The sequence below is a fragment of the Trichechus manatus genome, unplaced genomic scaffold (assembly GCF_000243295.1).
Source record: "Trichechus manatus latirostris isolate Lorelei unplaced genomic scaffold, TriManLat1.0 scaffold00075, whole genome shotgun sequence".
Lineage (NCBI taxonomy): Eukaryota > Metazoa > Chordata > Mammalia > Sirenia > Trichechidae > Trichechus > Trichechus manatus.
Window position 1 is genome coordinate 12,454,617 of NW_004444011.1, and position 21,682 is coordinate 12,476,298.

General features: G+C 37.3%; 1 protein-coding gene across 1 annotated transcript in view; it reads left to right on the top strand.

Moving 5' to 3' along the window:
- The window catches only part of ST8SIA6 (ST8 alpha-N-acetyl-neuraminide alpha-2,8-sialyltransferase 6), a 221,542-nt gene extending 201,828 nt beyond the window's left edge, over positions 1-19,714 (top strand). Inside the window, exons 5-8 of the mRNA XM_004380560.2 lie at positions 8,887-9,031; positions 14,352-14,464; positions 17,461-17,553; positions 19,187-19,714. Coding sequence (XP_004380617.1) covers positions 8,887-9,031; positions 14,352-14,464; positions 17,461-17,553; positions 19,187-19,655 — 820 coding nt within the window. The 3' untranslated portion in view covers positions 19,656-19,714. The remainder of the gene's footprint in view (positions 1-8,886; positions 9,032-14,351; positions 14,465-17,460; positions 17,554-19,186) is intronic.
- The last annotated feature ends 1,968 nt before the right edge of the window (positions 19,715-21,682 follow it).

Below are 21,682 nucleotides of genomic sequence, written 5' to 3' on the forward strand. Positions count from 1 at the left end.
TAGTGTAGTTAGTTCCTCAGTAGAAGCATTCCTCCAATCTAAACGATGTCTCTTAACTAAGGCTGAAATTTCAAGTTTGAGGCCAGAAATAAATACTGCATTAAAAGCCTCCTTAGTCGCTTCATCTGAAGGATTCAACCTAGAATGTTGTGAAAACTTCTTGAATAATTGGGATTGATAATCATAAACACTTTAATCTCTACCTTGTACACAAGAATGGACTTTTGTTCCATCTATTTTGGGGGGAGGTCCTTAAGGATTGCGTCGTGTAAATAATTGCCCTTAGTTCGGGCTTCTGTGAGAAGAGTTTCAACCATTTTGGCTGTATTCAGAGCTAAATCATCTTGGGGATCTTTCCACTTAGTATATTCTAACCACAGTTTGGCTTCCTCAGGCCAACTAACATATGGACTAATTGATACAAATCAGCCAATCCAGGCTGATAAGCGTTAAAAAGGACCTTGAATTCTCTAACACTAGAGGATCCTCACTGTCTTAGTTATCTAGTGCTGCTGTTACAGAAATGTCATAAGTGTATGGCTTCTAGCCACTATTACTTTAATTATGCAGTTTCAGATTTGATTATGTCTTACAATTTTAGTAGCCAGTACACAATGCTGATTTATACTTAGTCCACTTAAAATCTGTAAATCTGTAAATCTGTTCACTTCTTAAGTGGCCACTCACAAGGTCTAGGTATGTTGTGGTTTTGGTGAAGGAAAATAAATTTAACAGTTTTAGGAATGGTTAGGATGATAAATAAGTCCCTTCAATTTCTGCTTGCTACGCACACATGCCCACACACAAACACACAGGCTCACACAAAGTTTAGCACAGTCACTGGGGCATGGCTGTGCATGGAGGCTGCCAGGGGGGCTTCCACATGATGTGTGACATGAAGGATACTGCAAAGGCCCTTTGTGCCCATAGCACTCTCTTAAGTTTTATGTTTTTAAAGAGGCACTTCTGATTATCAACTTAAGGATGCTAGAAAAATCTATCAGGTAGTAAGTTATAGGTGTTCAGACTAGAACATTTTACTTTTCTTAATCTCCCCCAAATCCCTTGTAGGGAGCATTGCACACCATGGCACTTTGTACGGCATGGACTGAGAGCCTGGGCTTTAGAGTAAGGAATACTGGGTTTGAATCCAGGCTTTGCTACTTACTATCTTTCAATTCATCTTCATAAACCTTTTTGTTTTCTTCCCCCACTAGACATAAACACTAAAACTTCAGAGATAATGCTTGTTTTATTCACTACTGGGTAGACAGCACCTCTCACAGTGCTCAATGCTAAATAAATATGAATGGATAAATAGTTGCTAAATAAATATGAATTAATTAATTAATATGTGAACTTGGACAAACTACTTAAGTTTTTTGAGACCGAGTTGCCCTCATCTGTAGAATGAGAGTGTTAATTGTACCTGTTTTATAGGGTTATTGTGGGACTTAAATGAGATAATATGTGTAAAATATTTAGCACATATTGAGAACTGAGTGTTATTGTGATTGGTCAATAAATGAATTATACCATGTAGGGTGGGAACGTTGTTGTTGGGTGCTGTCGAGTTGATTTCAACTCATAGTGACCCCATGTGACAGAGTAGAACTGCTCCATAGGGTTTTCTAGGAAGTAATGTTTACAGAAGAAAGATCAGAGCTGCTGGATGGGTTAGAACTGCCAACCTTTCAGTTAGCAGGTGAGAGCTTAATCATTGTGCCACCAGGGCTCACAGGTGGAAACATAGGAAAGACGAAAAAGAAAGGGTCATGAACAGGAGAGAGGCAGGTCGTTTATTGGTTGGCTTAGAAATATTGTGGTTTTTGTGAAGGAGAAGAAATTTGACTGTTTTAGAAATGGTTAGGATAGTAAATGTGTTTCTTGGATTTCTGCAGGTGCTTGCATTTTAAAACTCCTTTTCCTAGTACCCTCATTATAATCTTAAAGAATGGATCCTGGAAAGGTAGCTCTTTACTAACACTTAGAAAGGGTCCACAGCCTCTACCTCTCCCTACCTGACCCACATCTCATCAGGGAGTCTTGGAGAGTTTAATAAACAGAATTTCTGAGATGCCTGTGAGCAGTGGGCTCAGGCATTCAGATCGTTAGTATTCAGGGTGTCCAGTAGTAAGTAGCCTGTGCACTGAAAGCCTTCAGAAGTCATTAACATTTCATGGAAATCCAGGAAGGATTCCATTTAAAACTGAAGAAGAATTCTGACTTGAGTTTTGAATTAAAAAAAAACAAAAAACAAAAAACAAAGGAAATACTCAGCCCCTACAGTGCAAAGGAAAAAGGAACTTCCACAATATTAACTAAAATTTCTCTTTCTCAGAAGTATATTTATTAAGCCATCTGTGATGCGAAGTTGATTTTCCACATTTTCAGATTTCACCTTTATAGATCAAAGCTAAAAGTATTAAGCCAGATTCTGCCAAGAGCAACCTACTCCTTGAAAGTTAAAGCACTTTTGAAAAAACATTAACTCTTCAGAATTCTGAAACTTCAGTACACCACAGAGGGTCCCAGTTCTTTCCTGGGGATGGGGAAAGTCAGTTCCCGTCGAGTCACCTCCAACTCTTGGTGACCCCATGTGTGTCAAAGTAAAACTGTGCTCCTTAGGGTTCACAATGATGGATTTTTTAGAAGTAGATTGCCAGGCTTTTCTTCCAAGGTGCCACTGGATGAACTTGAACCTCCAACCTTTCGGTTAGCAGCCAAGTGCCTTAACCATTTGCACCACCCCAGAGACATCTTGGGGATGGAGAGGAGAGTGTATTCTTTTTCTGAGCCTCAGTTGTGTGGAGCAGATTGCTAAAGGCGTGAAACAGCAGGGCTTAGATTGTTGTCAAGCTAGGGGTTGCTTCTAATTTTAGTGCTGGGCACATTGACTGGACCATCTGATAACCCTGGTCCCACAGGGGAGCCTGTCCATCCTTCATGTAAAGCCAGAGCCTTGAATGTCTCATATATGGTTTGAATCACCTATGATTAAATTGTATGGCAGCCTTTGAGTTGGGTCTGGGCAAGTTTTCAGCAAGCTGCTGCCAGCATTACTTTGCAAAAAACTGTGTTGTGATGGTGGCAAAAGAAAACATCTCAGACTTAAATGAGGGAATTAACTCCATTACAGCATACTGTAGTGTAAACAAACTGCAGAGAATGGAACGTCAAATGACATGGAATTGAGTCATTTAGAAACTTTGTGTCTTGGTCTACTAACCAAAAGGTTGGCGATTTGAACCCACCTAGAGGCACATCAGAAGAAAGGCCTGGCAATCTGCTTCTGAAAGGTCACAGCCTTGAAAACTCTATGGAGCGCAGTTCTACTTTGCACACATGGGGTCAGCCTGAGTCTGAATCCACTCGACAGCAACTGAATTTTTTAGTTGGTGCCTTAGTCATGTCCCTTAACCTCTCTCATCCTCAATTTTCTCGTCTCTAAAATAGGAATAATATCTTCTACCACCATCGCTGATTGTGCTAGTCAGATGAAGTGGTGTGTGTGAAAATGCTCTGGAGACTGTACAGTACTTTGCAAGTGTAGGTTTGCTGTATGCTGATTGGGTTGGGAACCTTTACTATTGCAAAATGTGAAACAGCACATTACAGACAATTTAAGTATCACGGTAACAACATGTTTTCTAGTTAATACCAACAGTGTCCTGTTTATCAAAAAATGTAAACAGAACAAGGATTTACATGCTGAAGTTTTTAGGGGTTACTTGTACTGATATCTGCAGTTTACTTTGAATTGAAACAACAGAAAGAACAAAATGAATTGATGAATGGAGACACAATAAATATGCTGTTGTTGTCAGGTGCCCTTGAGTCGGTTCCGACTCATAGTGACCTTACGTACAACAGAACGAAACAATGCCCGGTCCTGCAGCATCTTCACAATTGTAATTATGTTTGAGCCCATTGTTGCAGCTGCTGTGTCAGTCCCTCTCATTGAGGGTCTTCCTCTTTTTTTGCCTACGCTCTACTTACCAAGCTAGATGTCCTTCAAGAACTGGTCCCTCTGGATAACATGTCCAAAGTATGTGAGACAAAGTCTCACCATCCTTGCTTCTAAGGAGTATTCTGGTTGTACTTCTTCCAAGACAGATTTGTTCATTCTTCTGGCAGGCCATGGTATATTCGATATTCTTCATCAACACCATAATTCAAAGGCATAAATTCTTCTTTGATCTTCCTTATTCATTGTCCAGCTTTCACATGCATGTGTGGTGATTGAAAACACCATGGCTTGGGTCGGGTGCATGTTAGTCCTTAAAGTGACATCTTTGCTTTTTAATACTTTATAGAGATCCTTTGCAGCAGATTTGCCCAGTGCAAAACATCGTCTGACTTCCTGACTTCTTCTTCCATGGATGTTGACTGTGGATCCAAGTAAAATGAAATCTTTTACAACTTCAGTATTCTCTCTGTTTATCATGATGTTGCTTATTGGTCCAGTTGTAAGGATTTTTGTTTTCTTTATATTGAGGTGTAATCCATACTGAAGGCTGTAGTGTTTGATCTTCATCAGTAAGTGCTTCAAGTCCTCTTCTCTTTCAGCAAGCAAGGTTTTGTCATCTGCATAACACAGATTGTTAATGAGTCTTCCTCCAATCCTGATGTCATGTTCTTCTTCATATAGTCTAGCTTCTCAGACTATTTGCTCAGCATACAGATTGAATAAGTATGGTGAAAGGTTACAACCCTGAAGCACACGTTTGCCTTTCTTGACTTTAAACCATGAAGTATCCCCTTGTTCTGTTCGAATGACTGCCTTTTGGTCTAAGTACAGGTTCCTTATGAGCATAATTAAGTGTTCTGGAATTCCCATTCTTCACAACGTTATCCATAATTTTTTATGACCTACACAGTCGAATGCCTTTGCATAGTCAATAAAACACAGGTTAACATCTTCCTGATAGTCTCTGTTTTCAGCCATGATCCAGCTGACATCAGCAATGATATCCCTCGTTCCACGTCTTCTTTTGAATCTGGTTTGAATTTCTAGCAGTTCCCTGTTGATGTATTGCTCCAACCGCTTTTGAATGATCTTCAGCAAAATTTTACTTGCATGTGATATGAATAATATTGTTTGAAAATTTCCAAATTCTGTTGGATCACCTTTCTTTGGAATGAGCACAAATATGTATCTCTTCCAGTCAGTTGGCCAGGTAGCTGTCTCCTAAATTTCTTAGCATAGATGAATGAGTACCTCCATCACTGCATTTGGTTGTTGAAACGTCTCAACTGGTATTCCATCAATTCCTGGAGCCTTGTTTTTCTCCAGTGCTTTCAGTGCAGCTTGGAATTCTTCTTTCAGTACCATCGGTTCTTGATCATATGCTACCTCCTGAAATGGCTGAATATTGGCCAATTCTTTTTGGTACAGTGACTCTGTTTTCCTTTCATCTTCTTTTGATGCTTCCTCATCATTTAATATTTTTCCCATAGAATCCTTCAGTATTGCAACTCTAGGTTTCAATTTTTTCTTCAGTTCTTCCAGCTTGAGAAGTGCCAAGCGTGTTCTTCCTTTTTGGTTTTCTATCTCTAGGTCTTTGCATATTTCATTATAATACTTTACTATCTTCTCAACCCACCCTTTGAAATCTTCTGTTTAGCTCTTTTACTTCATCATTTCTTCCTTTCGCTTTAGCTACTCTACATTCAAGAGTAAGTTCAGAGTCTTTTCTGACATCCGTTTTGGTCTTTTCTTTCTTTCTTGTCTTTTTAATAACCTTTTGCTTTCTTCATGTATGATGTCCTTGATGTCATTCCACAACTCATCTGGTCTTCGGTCATTAGTGTTCAATGCATCAAATCTATTCTTGAGATGGTCTCTAAATTCAGGTGGGATATACTCAAGGTAGTACTTTGACTCTCATGGACTTGTTCTAATTTTCTTCGGTTTCAACTTGAACTTGCATATGAGCAATTGGTGGTCTGTTCCGCAGTCAGCCCCTGGCCTTGTTCTGACTGATGATATTGAGCTTTTCCATCGTCTCTTTCCACAGATGTAGTCGATTTGATTCCTGTGTATTCCATGTGGCAAGGTCCACGTGTATAGTTGCCGTTTATGTTGTTGGAAAAAGGTATTTGCAATGAAGAAGTCCTTGGTCTTGCAAAATATCTATCACCAACGATGTTTTCAAACCAACGATCCTTCTTCGTTTCCAACTTTTCCATTTCAATTGTCAGTAATTATCAGTGCATCTTGATTGCATGTTTGATCAATTTCAGAATGCAGAAATTGGTAAAAATCTTCAGTTTCTTCATCTTTGGCCTTAGTGGTTGGTGTCTAAATTTGAATAATAGTTGTATTAACTGATCTTCCTTTTAGGTATATGGATATTATCCTATCACTGACAGTGTTGTACTTCAGGATAAATCTTGAAATGTTCTTTTTGATGATGAATGCAACGTCATTCCTCTTCAATTTGTCATTCCCAGCATAGTAGACCATATGATTGTCTGATTCAGAATGGCCAATACCAGTCCATTTCAGCTCACTGATATCTAGGATATCAATGTTTATGCGTTCTATTTCATTTTTGATGACTTCCAATTTTCCTAGATTCATACTTCGTACATTCCATGTTCTGATTATTAATGGATGTTTGCAGCTGTTTCTTCTCATTTTGAGTCATGCCACATCAGCAAATGAAGGTCCCAGAAGCTTGACTCCATCCATGTCATTAAGGTCAACTCTACTTTGAGGCGACAGCACTTCCCTAGTTGCATTTTGAGTGCCTTCCAACCTGAGGGGCTCATCTTCTGGCATTATATCAGACAGCATTCCACTGCTAGTCATAAGGTTTTCACTGTCCAGCTTTTTCAGAAGTTGACTGCCAGATCCTTCTTCCTAGTCTATCTTAGTCGGGAAGCTCCACTGAAACCTCTCCACCACGGGTGACACTGCTGGTATGTGAAATACCAGTAGCAAAGCTTCCAGTATCACAGCAACATGCAAGCCACCACAGTATGACAAACTGACAGACATGTACAATAAATATAGTATACAATAAATGTATAATCAATATTGCAAACATAGTAAAAATTTGTAGAATCTAGCTGGTGGTTATTCAAGTGCTCATTGTACAACTCTTTCAACTTTTCTGTTTGAAAATTTTTATAATAAAACAATAAAAAATATAATTTCAGAAAATCTTCTAATGTAAAAAAGTACAGAGTGCCCTGGTTAGTGTTTTTAATGATGCAATATTCTTTTAAGTATTGAATATCCTTAAAAAATTAAGTTACTTGTCAAAGGTAAATGAGAATTTATTATGTTGCCTTTTCTCAAAATGCTGGAAAAAAGAAACATTTAAACTCATAAAGATTTCTGAATTTACAATAATGTCACATGAATTGCTATCAAATTAAATTTATAATTAAAAACTACTTGACATCATGTTTTTGACTGCACGCCATTTTTCATTTTTGCTTTTGTTAATCCCCATGAACTATATTTTAGAAATTTTAGGTTCTGAAATACAGAAAGAAGTGATAAGCAGGTGATGGAATTCAATTAAGAAAAATGTACTATTTTGATGAAATAAGACATAACAAAGATTGTTGCAAATCTTGACTTTGAGGTACATATAATTTCACAATACTGACTTTTCATATCCTGAGAATTCTTAAAATTCCAAAAGAGTAGAATATAATTCAAAATGACCATAACAAATTGGAGCATTATAGTTTTCAAAAGGATAGAATTGGGCAGGAACATGTACAAAAATATAACCTTCAGGACCCAAAACTAACGTGTGGAATGTGGAAAGATCAGCTGTCAATCTAAGATATTAGCGCTGACCACAGTCAGCAAGACCTTGCTCTATTTGCTAAATATTCACTGCCCCTTTTACTATGATTGGATCCAAGTTTGATACATCTTTTTAAGTAAAATGGAGCAATAAGTAAAAATTTAAAGAGGAACAAAGATGACTAAAATAATGCAAAACTGGTCCTCTGAGAAAAATCTGAGAGAAGAGAAGAGGAAATTCTCTAAACTATTCAAGATGAAAAGGTTAAAGTGTTGCTTGATTACCATTCTCAATTACATGAAGTGTTTTTACAAGGAGATTCTAAGAAAATCTAACAGGAAAATGGATTTAAGTTGAGAAACATTTCAGTTGTGCAAATGGAAGAATCTCTTGACTTCAAGGTTGATTAAACCCTGGAATAATTGTCAAGAGAGACTCTGGAATCTACAGTCCTACAGAATTACATAAATAAAATAATTCCTAAGTGGTTCTGCATTCACTTGCCAGAGGTTGAGAGCTAACTCAGATGATCTCTGGAAGGACCTTCCTGGGTCTACATTCTAATTATGTTTCGCTCCACAGTAATAGTTTTGAAATATAGTTTGACACTAAATTACATTTTTCTAGACTGTCTATAAGGAACGACAACTTTAAATTTGCTTCATTTAAAAACTCACTGTACTAAATGATTCTCCTTTCTACTGGACTTTTCTCATTGATGATTGTGTATTGCTTTGGTGACTATAATACTATTCTTAATTTACTTTCTGTATTTAGTAATATAAAATAATTATAGTATATTTCTTTAATGTTAAGGCAGTATCACTAGAAGCAAGTTCTTTTATTGAAAACTATTATTTATGAGTACTTTTACATCAAAGGATCTTTACCTGAGTATATTTAACATTCTTTGCCATTTTATTCTGCTAAGTCATCATTCTACCATTAAGAGCTAGTTAGAATTGAATGAGATAAAAATGTCACCTTTGTGAATGATTTATCTTCCTTCTGAAAGTCAATGGGGCAAATTCCTCTTTTGCATAATCCGTTGTCTTCTCTATTTTTAATTTCTTAATCTTATTCCTTGGGTTGTGTTTATTCTTATCCTTTGCAGGGCAGAGCTTGCCTCCTGTTGTGATGCTGTTCAAAACTTTGTCGTTTCTCAAAATAACACTCCAGTTGGAACTAACGTAACTTATGAGGTGGAAAGTAAAAAAGGAATCCCGATTGGAGAGACCATCTTTAATATGCTTCCAATAGTGAGTAAAGATTTGGTGTGGGTGATTTGTGTCACCATTCCTGGTAACTTTTCTCTCACTATGAGTTATAATTTATAATGGAGTAATTAATTAATTAAAACGCCACATTCTATTATGTTGTATAAGATGTGTATTGTGGGCCATTTTGAAAAAGTAATTTGGAATGCAGTGGGGCTCTGCAGGGAATGGCATTTATAACTTAAATAAAACGCGCTCTCAGTCCTCAAGTCCTCCTGACTCATCCTTGCATGAGATGAGGCACTTGGGCTTTCTACATAGTAATTGCTGGACTTGTGAAGATGACAGTTTTTCACCTGAAATAAGATTCTGCCAGTTGTGTATTTTGGTTACTAAATCAATTCCTTCACAAGAACTATAAGGTTTATGTGACTCATCTTTGGAAAGTAATATGTAAGAATTTGCGGTGAATAAATGGAATTTACTTAAGACAGGGATTTTTGTTTGGTGTGTTGACTGGTATATCCCAAGTTTCTAGAATATTCCTGGGTACATATTTGCATATGTATTCAATACATAGTGGTTGAATAAACAAATGCGTGCATGATACAGTATAATATCATTTGAAACTGAGGAGAAAGGTGTCCCTTAATATAATCCTTTAATCCCTTAATATAATATTTGGGGGAAGTTCTTTTCATGAAGACCATCCAATTGCTTAACATATTTTCTCATGCATCTTTCATGATTTGATTAAAAATAATTTGATCAAGTCAATAAAAGTCAGTCAACAAGGAAGGCGATCAAATGAAGTGTTTGAAAGGAATAATTTAATCCCAGCCATTGACTTTTCAAGTCCTGGTAATTTGGGAGCATCAAAGCTTTGTTTTGCGGGCTTTTAGGTCTAAATTTTGGAATTTTTAGGGCATCTTAATGATTTTCCATTCCCGTTAGGTTAGTTTTAGCCAGTGATTCTTCCTTGCCTTAGTAGTAATATCAAAAGGTTTGAACCTTAAATATTCATCATTAGGAGATTAGTTGGAACAACAAAAATTAGTATTTAATTCCATTTTGTACAAAAAATAAAAATACACACAAATAAAAAGCCTACATAATAGGCTTAAAAGAAACTAGAAAAATACATGGGAAAACATCCCCGACTAGATCACGATCAATGCTTTTGATTAAGTGGTGTCTTAGTTATCTAGTACTGCTGTAACAGAAATACCATACGTGGATGGCTTTAACAAACAGAAATTTATTCTCTCACAGTTTAGGAGGCTAGAAGTTTGAATTCAGGGCTGCAGCTCTAGGGGAAAGCTTCTCTCTCTATTGACTCTGGGGAAAAGTCCTTGTCATCAGTCTTCCCCGTGGTCTAGGAGCCTCTCAGTGCAGTCCAAGAATGCGCTGTGCTCCTGGCTCTTCTTTCTTGGTGGTAACATGTTCCCTCTCCTCTCTGCTCGCTTCTCTCCTTTATATCTCAAAAGAGATTTACTCGAGATACAACCTAATCCTGTAGTTTATGTCCTGCCTCATTAATTTAGCTGCCTCTAATCCTGCCTAATTAGCATCATAGAGGTTACAACACATAGGATAATTACATCAGATCACAAAATGAAGGACAACCACACAATACTGGGAATCATAGCCTCGCCAAGTTGACACACATTTTGGGGGCACACAATTAAATCCATAAGAGGTGTTATGAGGTAACTTCCTCCAGAAACTTCGCCAAGTTACTTGAAGAGAAAAACAACAAAGATGGTTTCCAACCAGAGTGAGCATGAGCAGGCAGGTGAGTTGTGTAAATTTTCTAAGAAGGTTTATTTAAAGGAAGGTTGAGGTTTAAGATTTACTGAAACTCTTACTGAATATGACATCCCAAAGCATATGGATGTCTTCCCCTGGTTGACCAAGAAACCAGAGAAAAGTATTCATTATTTTGAGCGCTTAATTTGAGATATGTTTCCCTCAGTAATATCTTCTATTATACCATAAGGAGTGTTTTTGCATTCTACCCTATCTATAAAATTCAGAATTTATTTTGGTGTCATTTAGTAAATACTATCTGAAGATGCCTTTATCTAGAAGTTCAGTGACATACAATAGCTTGAGGTATCTGGGAACTATTCATTGAAGAGCTAGGCACTATGCTAGGTATTCAGATATAAAGAGAAATAAGGCAATAATTAAGTCAACACTTTATTCTATGAGTAGTGAGAAGCTGTGTAATGTTAAGAGCATGTACTCTGGAGAAGTTCCTAGGTGGTGCAAATGGTTAAGCACTTCAGCTACTAGCCAAAAGGTTGGTGGTTCGAACCTACCTAAGAGTGCCTCAGGAGACAGTCCTGGTAATCTGCCTCTGAAAGGTCACAGCCTTGAAAACCCTGTGGAGCAGTTCTACTCTGCACACATGGGGTCACTGTGAGTCAGAATTGACTTGATAGCAAGTAACAACAACTCCAGAGCAGACTGCCTGGGTTTGAATCTCAGCTCTGCCACTTTCTAACTGTTACTTAAACTCGTGTCTCCGTATTGTCATCTGCAGAATGCTCATAAGGTTGTTGTGTGGATTAAATGTGTTAAAGTTATGCACTTGGAACCCTGGGTCTTACATAATAAGCACTATAAACCAAAACCCATTGCCATCGAGTCAATTTCGATTCATAGCGACCCTATGGGACAGAGTAGACACTGCCCTGTAGGATTTCCAAGGCTGTAATCTTTATGGCTGGAGCCCTGGTGGTGTAGTGGTTAAAGCGCTCAGCTGCTAACTGAAAGAGTGGTGGTTCAAACCCACCAGCCACTCCGCAGGAAAAAGATGTGGAAGTCCACTTCAGTAAAGATTTGCAGCCTTGGAAACCCTATGGGACAGTTCCACTCTGTCCTGTAGGGTCGCTGTGAGTCGGAGTCGACTCAATGGCAGTGGGCTTGGCTTTGGTAATCTTTACAGAAGCAGACTGTCACATCCTTCTCCTTCGAAGTAGCTAATGGGTTCAAACCTCCAATCTTTGAGTTAGTAGCTGAGTACTGAACCAGATTTCTCTTTGCCTGTTTGGCATCTCCCGGATGCAGCCTCAGGAGCAGAGGTTCAGGTCGGTTGGCCCTCTAGGCTGTGACCTGGTAAAGTTGCTCAGAACTACATCAGTCCTGGGCTGTTGCTAGTGGTGTTGGTAAACTGGCTTTGGGAAGGGGATGTCCTGATTTGTAGCATTTGCCAGTTCAGTGGATAAATACTCCTGCCATGGCCAATTTCAGGTTAGACAGATAGATAGTTGCTGTCAAGTCGAAACTGGCTCATGGTGACCTTACGTACAACAGAATGAAACATTGCCGGGTCCTGCTCTTCCTCATAATCACCAGGATGTTTGACTCCATCTTGTAGCTATTGTGCCAATCCATCTCACCCAGAGTCTCCCTCACCCTTGCTGGCCCTCTACTTTACCAAACATGATGTCCTTCTCTAGCAATTGATCCCTTCTGATGATCTGTCAAAAGCAACCGAGTCAGCCAGTGTTCTGTTGTGATCCATAAGGTTTTCACTGGCTAATTTTTGGCAGTAGATCACCAGGTCTTTCTTCCTAGTCTTTCTTGGTCTGGAAGCTCCGCTGAAACCTGTCCACCATGGGTGACCTTTGTGGTTTCTGAAATACCAGTGGCATAGCTTACAGCATCATTACAACACACAAACAACCGCAGTACAACAAACTGACAGGCAGGTGGTGGGATTTCAGGTTACCAATGGTTCAAAAGCCAGTTAACAAAATTCCTAAATGTTTATCAACTATCTCTTGCAAGCTGGTACAAGCAGTCTCCAGCCTACGCAGGATTGAAGCTGGGTAGGCCATTGGACCAACAAGTACTTATTGAAAAGTCATTGTATACATTGTGCTATGCCAGGTCTGGAGTGAAAGAGAAAGGGAAATTAAAAGTAATACGCACTCTCTCTGTCTTTGAGGACTTACAGACTAGGTGAATTGTGACATTATTACTGTGGAGTATGAGCTGGCACCCTTGTTGCAGGACACAGCCATATTACTTCAGGGAAAGTGACCAACAAAGGAAAAGTCACTATTTAGTTGATAAGTATGTTTCAGGTTGGGGAGGATTTTGTGAAAGTGGAAAGCCTTTTGGATTAGGCAAGTTGGGTCCTAGGATGAAATAAAGAAGATTTAGACCTTGGAAATTAATTTGAAAGATGTCAGCACAGAGTTGTTAGGCCTCCTTGAAGCACCCTGGCAGGTCATTTGAGAAGGTGGCAGGAATAAATTTAATAGCATTACTGAGCCTGAAGGTCTGACTATTTAAGAAGCACAGAAAACTGTTGCTAAATTAACTATTAATTTTATGCCTAAGAATAGAGGATTCAATGCTACTTTCTAATTGCTTTACTTTATCTTTCTTTTTTTTTTTCTGAAAACTTTCCTGTTTGTTTGAAAGGCTCAATCTGGGGTCTTACTGTTCTCATTTTATTTACTTCATTATATGATGTAAAATGTATTATATTTTATGTAAATATATATTAGATTTTATATTATTTATATTTTATACAGGCAATATCCAGATTACGAATGAGTTCCATTCCTAAGTCTGTCTTTAAGTCGAATTTGTATGTAAGTTGGAACAGTTAGGTACAGCTCGTATCTAACGTCAGTTAGTCAAGTATTTGTCTTAGTATATAGTATGTAGTGAACCTTTCTATGCATAAAAACATTAAAGAAACACTTCCAGACACGTTGAAACATCTTTAACATAATAATACAGTAATAATAATAATGTTTTGATCTGCGTCGCAAAGTAGCACCCATTTGTTATTACGAATCATTGTATGTACCTTGAATTTTTAATATAATAGTAACTGCCGGTTGTATGTAAGTCGGATGTTCATAACCCAGGGACTGCCTGCACATTATATTTTATATTACATGATGTATATTCCTCTCAAGAGAAATGGAACTTAGTTTTGTATGATAATTCTTTTATTAGTCATACTAAGTTCATCAGAAGGCTATGCTGCCGCCGCTCCTACTTTTTCTTGACCTTACCAAAACCAAACCCGTTGCCATCAGGTCGATTCTGACTCACAGTGACCCTATAGGACAGAGTAGAACTGCCCCCATAGGGTTCCCAAGGCTGTAATCTTTACAGAAGCAATCTGCCACATCTTTCTGCCACAGAGCGGCTGGTAAGATCCAACCGCCAACCTTTGGTTAGCAGCTGAGCGCTTTAACCGTTGTGCCACCAGGGCTCCTTTTCTTGACCTTAGCACGTGTTAAAGTTAAGCTACCAGAATTAAGATGATGATGTTTATGGTTCTAAAAGTAAAAATATTTAATGACCATTTTTTACTTTCTCCTGATAGTCCCAACCTTTTTTGGAGTACCCTTATAATCAGTGTGCAGTGGTTGGAAATGGAGGAATTCTGAATAAGTCTCTCTGTGGAGCTGAAATAGATAAATCTGACTTCGTTTTTAGGTAAGATCTGTCATACTGGTTTCTTTGAAACAAAAGATCAGTTGGCTATTTTAAAGGGGTAATACCATAGGACCCTGTATGGTACAAGCCATTTGCAATCAGCTGCTAACCTAAAGGTTGGTGGTTTGAACTTATCCAGTGGCTCCACAGAAGGAAGGCCTAGCAAACAGCTTCCGTAAAGATTACAGCCACAAAAACCCTACAGAACAGTTCTGCTTTGTAGCGCATGGGGTCACATGAGTCGGAATCAACTTGATGGCAAAGGATTTGTTTCATTTTGTTTTTTAATAAAGATACCCCATGTGAATTTTGATCTTTGAGCTGTGTTGCTCAATTCTACAAATTACCCACATATGCCTTTCCTCAAGTGTTACATGGATCATGAGTTGCTCAGAATGTTTATACAGGAAGACAAACACATGCTATGGTCAGACACCTTTAGGGAACTCTGGGTGAAATCATGATGATTAGAGGGTTCTGTATTGCAGGACTTGTCCGAACCTTCAGTATGCCAATGGGTACCATGGCTCCCTGAGAGGAACTCTGTTGAGCAGCATTTTCTAGGCTCACCTGACCTTGCAAACCTTTGTTGTTGTTGTTTTTTAAACAGAGCCTTTCAAGGAAGTTTTGTTCTCAGATAATACTTGGGGAACATGCTGGTCTAGACATTATGCAGCCATGTAAAGTCATTGTATATTTAGTTATTTGGCTTTAAATTAAGAAAATTTTCTGCAGCTTCTCAAGTCTGGTCTTTTTAAATGTTTATATCTCAGTACCAGCTAGCTTGAAAAAATAGAAATATGGATCTATGTGTGCCTCGTGCTAATAAGCCATGCTACAAAACATCTCCACTTTCAGAGTATGGTGGAAAGATGATTCATCCATCTGAAGATGAATTTCAACTGAAATGCACCTTTCTAAAGAGTAGATGGTAATCTGTTTTCTCCTGTTTTAGGAGTAATGATTTCATACATCAGAAGAAACCCTTTGATCCTTATCGATTTAATGGTGCCATTTTTAGCAAGTGAAGAAGAAACACAGTTTTCAATAAATAGCTCCCCCCTCACATTAATCTCATATTAAAAATTTATGCTGAAGGTAATGACAGAACAACAGTAGACCTGGCAGTCTAACAATTATTGAATGTGTTCTTCATGATTAATGTTAAAATGGCCAATACCTGAATGATTTAGTCATTTTGTCAAAGTACTCAGTGTGAAAAAGTCATAATGAAGATAAATAATTCTTCTTTCAAAAGACTTTTTATAGACTTAAAATTCCCAAAACATCTATGTTGAGTATTATGCCTAAACATTCATTTTGCTTTATAGCAAATACAGGAAAAACAAGTTTAGTTTTAAAAACTAATAAAGATCTGGGCAGCTATTTAATTTATAGCTCTAAAATAAATGCCGGTTTCTAGATTGTTCATTGGCTGATGCCAGATATTTTTTAGAATATAAAGTTCCTTTTGAAGTTAGCTGTCTAAACTGAAAGGCAAAATAAGGGCTGGATGTGGTTGATGCCATTAAAATTTATTTAATTTTTAAGCCTGTACTAATTTTGGCTATGCCTGTTCATAGTTTATAAAACAATCTGGAAGCTACTTATTGTTTTTTTTTTCTTTCCATTTCAAAAGTTTGGGAGCTAGGAATTAAGTGTGTAAGGGATAGAAATAGATGATGAGTAGCTTTACTATTTAAAAAAAAAACAGCTGTCATCGAGTCAATCCAGATTCATGGCGACCCCACGTGTGCCAGAGTGGAACTGCGCTCCATAGAGTTTTCAGTGGCTGATTTTTTTGGAAGTAGATCTCCAAGACTACTCTCTTCCAGGGCACCTCTGGGTGGACTTGAACCTCCAACCTTTCAGTTAGCAGCAGAGACGTTAACCATTTGCACCACCCAGGGACTCCGGCTTTACTATACTATTGTGTACATCCAGTACTTCCCCTAGCACTTCCCTATAATGCTACATTGACAATAACTCTTGATTCTTCAAAAGAATATGTCTCTGTTCTGGAAAGTAGATTTGTTACAGGCAGCTGACTAGGCAGATCATTTTATGACCTTGTATCTATGATTAGTATTTATTTTTCCCAAGGTGCCATATTTAATTTTTGTCTGAGGTATCTTTAAAACTAGTAAGGGAAGCACATGTTTCATTTGCTTGTATGTCTCATAAAGCATGAAATAGAATATTTCAGGCTCAGTCATATTGCAGAACTTGTCAACTTTCAACAGCTTTCCTTAAGGAAGCACTCAGAGATGCTCCGTTTTTATGTACAGCTTTAAAGAATTGATCTACTTGAAATTCCGTAAGCAATACTTAGGGAGTCATAACCACCTTTCCCATTTTTTGTGATAGGAATAAAATTACTCAAAATTACAATCTTAATTTGTTTTCCAGTTTAAAAACAAATTAGCACTCAAAGGAAGATGAGAATGTCAATAAGAAAACATCACCATAAGAATGTTAGAGCTTTATTTATTAACAGTGTAATTTGGTGGAAAAATATCCTTATGGGAATCAGGAAATTTTGATTTCTTTTTTTTTTAATATAATCTTTCCTTCTGGCATACTGTGTAAACTTCATCACTATACGTCAATTTTTTTTTCATCTCTAAATTGGTAATATTACCAGTGTGGGAATATAATTAATATAAATACAATCCTTTAAATAAAAGGATTATGAACTCTTCAGAAGTTAGGCAGATATAATTGTCATTTCTGATTTTGATACTTACAAAAAACATTTATCAAATTCGTATATCTTATGCTATGTTGAAATATCAACTAAGGGTTTAGCACTTATTCAATAGTTTTAAATTTAAATCAGATGGATTCTGAGGATTTCTTAATAGCAACTATTCTCTCCAGTAAGGACAGTGATCGTGTGTGTGTGTGTGTGTGTGTGTGTGTGTGTGTGTGTGTGTGTGTGTGCACTTTTTTCTTACAAGTTGTATTTTGAAAATATTTCCCCTTCCAAATTTTAGGTGTAACCTTCCCCCAACAACAGGAAATATTACTAAAGATGTTGGCAGTAAAACAAATCTTGTGACTGTGAATCCCAGTATCATAACAGTAAAGTAAGTATCTCCAAGTTACATAACTATTCAAGAACATTCTTTCATTGTTTCACGTGTTTCCCAAGGAGCCCTGGTGGTGCAATGGTGAAGTGCTTGGCTGCTAACTAAAAGGTTGGCGGTTCAATCCCACCCAGCCACTCCTTGGAAGAAAGACCTGGCGATCTGCTCGCATAAAGATGACAGCCAAGAAAACCCCGTGAGGCGGTTCTACTCTGTCACATGGGGCTGCTGTGAGTCGACAGCCTCTGACAACAACAGCAACATGTTTCTAAGCTTGAGCACTAACCCGTGAGGCTGACTACAGCACAGCTGGAATGGCCCTTCAGGAAAATAGATAAAGAATGTGTTTGTAATTTTTGACTTTCTACTGAGATTGTGGTTCATAACAGGTATGAATCAGTGGTACTTCTTTTGTCATAGCTAAATGTTGCTAATAAAATGAGAACTTATCTCTTCATATTTTTTTTTATAATAGGACGGTTACTTTTTTTCAATTTTCCTTCAGCGTTTTAACATTACTCTTTTATCGTTTTAGCATTTTCTTAAAAAACTTAGTCAATGTAGAAACGTTAGAGAGTAAGCCCTAGGAAAATTGGGCAAAACACAGTTTTCCCTTTGGATAGCTTATTAATAAAAAATAATTTGTGCTTTATTTTCTAATGTAACTGCTACTATTACATACTGTAGTATAATGTAACTACTAAAAAGTTGGATGGTTAATAAAAATCCCATACATAATTTTACATTGATTTCACCCAAAATGACTAAGAATTGTTATTAATAGAATATGCCCCACCAAATAACTCTAGTATCTCTTGTGAGAAAATAAAATATTGTACCTGCCTCCCCAAGGCTTACTTTTTAAACACACACAATCATGCTTACAAATATATTTACTAAGGTATAATTTAAATCCTACATATAGAGATATCACATTGCATGGAGGAAATTTAAGCTTCTGTATACATTTGCATATAGATAGTTTAGGTTTTCTAAAGGAAACGTTTATTTTACAATATCATGTCCAAAAAGTGTACAAATCACAAGTGTGCAGCTCTATTAATTTTTAAATATGTGTATGTATTTTTAAGGGTGCTGTGTTTGCACTTCCTGGTGGTGCAGTGGTTAAGAACTAGATGCTAACCAAAAGGTTGGCAGTTTGAATCCACCAGCCACTCCTTGAGAAGTCTATGGGGCAGTTCTCCTCTGTCCTATAGGGTCACTATGAGTCAGAATCCACTCCACATGTTTGGTTTTTTGGTTTTATGCTTGAGAAAATATTTCATCATTATAAGTTTGGAAACGTGTTTCAGCATCAAAAAGCAACCTTAGAAAAAATTACTGAGTTGAAAGATAAAACAATACCAGAAACGTCTGTCCAGTAAGGGTATAGCCTGGTACAAATGTAGAAATCAAAAGCCCAGTTATACTAAGAGAGATGAAGGCCTAGCTCATGATATTTACATACCGCTTAATTAAATGAGTTTTCTCTGAATCCACAGTTTGTCTCTTTTATGTACAGTAATTATAAGTGGTTCTGTTTTTTAACCAGTAGCAAATCCAGCCTCATGTTACTGAAACTGCTACTTGATTATTATTATTATTGTTATAATTGTTATTTCTAATTTGGCAGATATCGGAATTTAAAGGAAAAGAAAGCAGAATTTCTGGAGGATATTGCAACCTATGGCGATGCGTTCCTTCTTCTGCCAGCGTTTTCCTACAGGGCTAACACCGGAGCCTCATTTAAAGTGTACTACACACTGAAAGAGTCCAAAGCAAGACAGAAGGTTATATTTTTCCATCCCAAGTACCTGAAACATCTTGCCCTTTTCTGGAGAGCTAAAGGTGTGACAGCGTATCGCTTGTCCTCAGGCTTGATGATCACCAGTGTTGCGGTCGAACTGTGTGAAAATGTGAAGCTGTATGGATTTTGGCCCTTCTCTAAAACTGTGGAAGACACACCTGTCAGCCATCACTACTATGACAACAAGCTACCTAAACGAGGTTTCCATGAGATGCCCAAAGAATACAGCCAGATTCTCCAACTTCATGTGAAAGGAATCCTCAAATTACAATTTAGCAAATGTGAAATAGCCTAAACCAAGTGTCTTAAAATTGGGATTAGTTTGAATATATCACAATAGGTGATAAACGAAGTTTCCCAAAACCCCAGGAGGTGGTTGTAGAGTCTAATAGAGGAGACCAGAACCTCGGTTTGACCAACTAAGTTTGCAGCCTAAGCAAGTCATCTAATTGTTCTGCTCTTCAGTTTCCTTTCCTGCAAAATGAGGACCATGATCTCTAACTCATATAAGTAAAATATGATCATCTATGAAAACTCCTAGCGTAGTGTTTGGCATGAGCTAGGGACTCAGTGAGTATTCCCTTACTAAGGTTTGTAACAGCCATTTCTGCCCTCACCAGCCTAATAATGAAAGGCATACTGTCTTAGAGACCCTATCTAAAGAGAACAGCTGAGTTGCCAGTATTCATTGGTTTTCTTTCTCTGGCAGGCCTTTCTGTTATCACGAATATCCTTCCTCTCTTTCCTTCTTCCTTAAAGAGCGCATACAAGAAAATTATGTATTTGAAAAAAAAAAAAAAAAAACCTTGATTATTCAGGAATGAAATTGTTCATATGGCAACATGCTTGCTTCTGATTATGTTCACTTGTGACGTTAACTGCAATGGTGTGCTGTTTGGATTTAAGCTATCTCTTTGCCACCTTAATATACATTTTTTGTCACTCTATAATTTTATATTAACCTACTGCTTCTCTATTAAACTTCTTCCTCTCTCACTGACAGAATCTACTTCAAGGACATGTACAGTTACGATACCCAGTCTTTCTTACCTGCTGCCTTGTCAATGGGGCAATCATTCCATTTATTTTAAAAAATATTATTGAACACCACTCCATGCCAGACCCAGAACCAGGCCCTGTGAATGGGATATAGTGATGACTAATCCCTGACTAAGTCTAGCAGGAGGAAAAGAGGTGTATATCATTAACTATGATATAAATGATAGTGTTATAATTACAAAAATTATGAATAACATGCTATGAGGAACAGAGGCAGGAATAATTAAATATATTTTAGTGGGGGAAGGGACACTTCAGAGAAGAGGTGATTTCTGAATTAAACCAAGAAAATGAATAAGGTTTTTCCAAATGAGGAAGATTCTAGGTTGAGGGAACATGATAATGGACAAAAACTCTCCCCTTGATTCTGCTCCATCAAAATGAGGATATTTGAAGGTAAATCATGGGCTTTGATCCAAGAACTGCCACATGAAAGTAGGGTATAGAGTGTTTGGGTGATGGCTTGCCCCATATCTCTGTAATGGGAATAATACCAAAGGTATTGTAAACTTAATTCTCACAATAAAAGATATATGCTTACGTGGAAAATAAAACTAATAATTTAGACATTGATATAAAGGCAAGCTTGAGTAGATATTGGATATTAGCATTTTCACACCGTTCTCTTACACTATGCTAATACCTATTAATGTAGGTCACCCTTCATCTACTGAATAAATTATTTGACTTAAATAAGTAATTATGTGTATACTTTCCTGCTGATCATTGTATCATCCCTAGATGAGTGGAAACAAGAGTGGAGCAGACTGGGTCAGCATGCTGAAATAATTACAAATATCATTTTTGAATTCTTACATCAGCCAGATTACTATGGTTCACTAAATGTCTGCTTGTAAGAATACTCTGCTGTAAATTGTTATTTTTATAAAACATCACTTTGCTTTGATTGTAGATGACATTTGTGATATTACTTTTAGTTCACATTTTATTCTTTTATAGCAAATGAAACCTATTAGCTCCATAAATTGATCAAAAGTTGTATATAAATATTTTCCAAACAGAAAATTGCCTTTAGCTGCACAAAGTCTATTTTATTTATTATCCTTTTATGTGTGTGTGTGATGGTGAATAAATAGTTTTTTTTTCCATTGCTCCTAATGGATTTAATTCATTTTTAATAATTGGTCAGCAGTGTTGGTAGCATCTCAATCATCTTCCTAGCAATGGATTATTAAAACTAGATAAGAACTCTCTAGTGATTTATACTTAGTAAAATGTTTTCCGCAGAATGTTTGATGGCAA